The sequence below is a fragment of the Anguilla anguilla genome, chromosome 9 (assembly GCF_013347855.1).
Source record: "Anguilla anguilla isolate fAngAng1 chromosome 9, fAngAng1.pri, whole genome shotgun sequence".
NCBI lineage: Eukaryota > Metazoa > Chordata > Actinopteri > Anguilliformes > Anguillidae > Anguilla > Anguilla anguilla.
This window is the reverse complement of record NC_049209.1, coordinates 25,423,016-25,425,651: the sequence shown is the minus strand read 5'-3', so window position 1 is coordinate 25,425,651 and position 2,636 is coordinate 25,423,016. Positions and strand designations below refer to the sequence as shown.

General features: G+C 41.6%; 1 protein-coding gene across 1 annotated transcript; it reads left to right on the top strand.

Annotated features, from left to right (window-relative positions):
- Positions 1-278: 278 nt before the first annotated feature.
- Positions 279-929, top strand: LOC118236206 (claudin-4). Its single transcript, XM_035434365.1, has one exon. The coding sequence runs from the start codon at positions 279-281 to the stop codon at positions 927-929; it is 651 nt and encodes a 216-aa protein (XP_035290256.1).
- Positions 930-2,636: the final 1,707 nt, after the last annotated feature.

Here is a 2,636-nt window from a genome sequence, read left to right as displayed (position 1 = left end):
TATTCCTTACTTTGATTACTTTGTTCCTGCTTCAGCGTAAAATGCCATCTTAAACTGACTCCACCTTCCATCTTGTAAGCAGTATAAAGAAGGTAGAATCAGTTTCTCCCTGTCCTTCTCTCCTCTCTCTCTCCCTCTCTCATTCTTTTTCCCCCCTACACATATCCAGCACACCAAGCAAGGGGAGATCCAATATCTCCTTCATCTAGAAGGGAGAACCTGAGAGCTCAGAGAGCACCTGATTCCCTGCTCCCAGGCTGGGAGAGCTAGAGCCCAGCATGTATTCTGCAGGCCTGGAGATACTGGGGATGACTCTGTCGGTGGTTGGGTGGCTGGGGGTCATGGTGGCCTGTTTCCTGCCCATGTGGAAGGTGGCGGCCTTCGTGGGGCAGAACATCGTGATTGCCCAGGTGATCTGGGAGGGCCTGTGGATGGACTGCGTGGTGCAGAGCACGGGCCAGATGCACTGCAGGGTGTACGACTCCATGCTGGGTCTGCCGGAGGACCTGCAGGCGGCCCGCGCTCTCACCATCGTCTCCATGCTCCTGTGCGTGGTGGGCATCGCCCTGTCTGTGGCAGGCGCCAAGTGCACCAACTGCACGGAGGACGTGGCCAGCAAGCCCCGCATCATCCTCAGTGCCGGCGTGGTCTTCATCACCGGCGGCCTCCTGCAGCTGGTGGCGGTCTCCTGGACCGCCAACGTCATCGTGGCCGACTTCTACAACCCGCTGCTGGGGGACACCCAGAAGAGGGAGTTCGGAAATTCGTTGTACTTCGGATGGGGTGCGTCCTCCCTCCTGATTTTGGGGGGGATCCTCCTCTGCTGCTCCTGCCCACCCAGGGCTCAGGACTGCGCGGCAACCAGAGCGGATTACTTAGCCGCCAAGCCAGCATCCAACGCCAGACACAACCACAAGGACTACATGTGAGTGCGTTACGGAGGTGTCGACACCCCTTCTTCGCTCCGTTCTGGGGGTTCCAACGGCTCCCAGAAGCTGAGGAGAGAGCCGCCTCTAAAGCAAAACCCAGCCATTACCAAAAGCCTTTTCCCTTTTCCCCAAGTAGCCACTAACGCTGGTATATGACACATGTGGGCAGACAGAGCGAAGTCATGTGAATTCAAATGACCAAATGCGAGCTTCAACAAGTATGTATTTTTTTTTAGCAAAAATTAAAAACAAGCTGCATATTCATGTTTACAGTATACATGTGCACCACATGGAAATGGACAGTAAGAGAACAAGAAATCACACACATTTAAGGTAAAGATTATATATATTTATTAGGACAGACAACACAACAACTGGTTTAAGAATGTTCTCCAAAGAAAGGTAATTTACAGTTGTAGTCCTATGTTTTAGAAAGTTCTAGACATTTTTGAAGTTTAAACACATGGAATACAAGATGCATAGCAGATATTGACAGAAAGATGGAGAAAATTTAAAAGATACATTTGTTGTACATTTGTAAGAAGATTTTTGCAATGGCTGAATATTTGTCCAGGTTTGTATGCTTCTGAACATTTGTGAAGGTTAACGTGATATTTCAATATTGAACAGAGCATTTATCTTGAACTTTGCCTCAGTTGAAGGTACTTTTTAATTTTATTTAAAGTTTAGTAAACTTTTAAAAATGTGTTATTTTGTCAATAACAAAGAACAACTGTTGATTGAATCCAAGGTTTGTGTTATTGAATCAGATATATTCTATCAATGCTACACTGCATTAATATGGCATAGTATTTTTCTGTGTGCAACAGGTAGTATGCAAATCAAATAGTTTCCATAATTAAAGGATTTCCCAAGCCGATTTAAAGACCCTGAGAGACATTCATTTTTAATGTATGACAACACCTAGCATTTTGCAGCATGAACATTTTGCATATTTCCCAGTATAGACATATAATTTTTGTCGATATTGTTTATCTTTATCCACTTCAACAGTAAATATTTTTTATAAATCCTTTTAATTTCCTTTGCAATAATTTATTAATTTAAATGTAAATCATTTATATTCTATATATAATTTACTTTTGTTGATTGGTTTGAATGAAGTGCTTTGTAGCACAGTAGAGATGTATATCAAGATCGGTTATTGGTCTTTATACAACTTAATTGTTAAATCTGTTTCCAAAATGACTTCACTTTCTAAAGTACATACGCACATAGTACATAGTTTTTGCATACATACATTGAATATAAAACCATACAAGCACCAACAGTACAAATAGGTATTCAATATAATAAATGCAATTTTACAAGCAATAAAAATATACTTTTCTTAAATTTTCTTTTAAAGTTGGTGACATCGTGTGTTTTTATCAGTGTGGAAGTGATTCAGTGAGTATAAGTCTATTAAATATAATGCATGTTGATATAATATATAGAAATGTTGACCATTTGCCATGTTCCCCCTTTGTTTATGCATCTTTTGAAGATGAATACCATGATTCTGTCTACAGTGAAAACAAAGCAGCAAATTCACAGTTACTCATTTACTGAAAGGTCTGTTTTGCAGTAATGCCCCAGTTGAAAGGGTCATTTTAGATTTTTTTATTGGCTGTAGTAAAACGATGACCCATATCCTCTCTGCTGAAAAAAATAACCAGCAATAACCCTGCAATGCACAGCATTACA

Excerpts from the sequence above, each read along its gene's own strand:
- LOC118236206 (XM_035434365.1), top strand. The coding sequence starts at position 279 with ATGTATTCTGCAGGCCTGGAGATACTGGGGATGACTCTGTCGGTGGTT.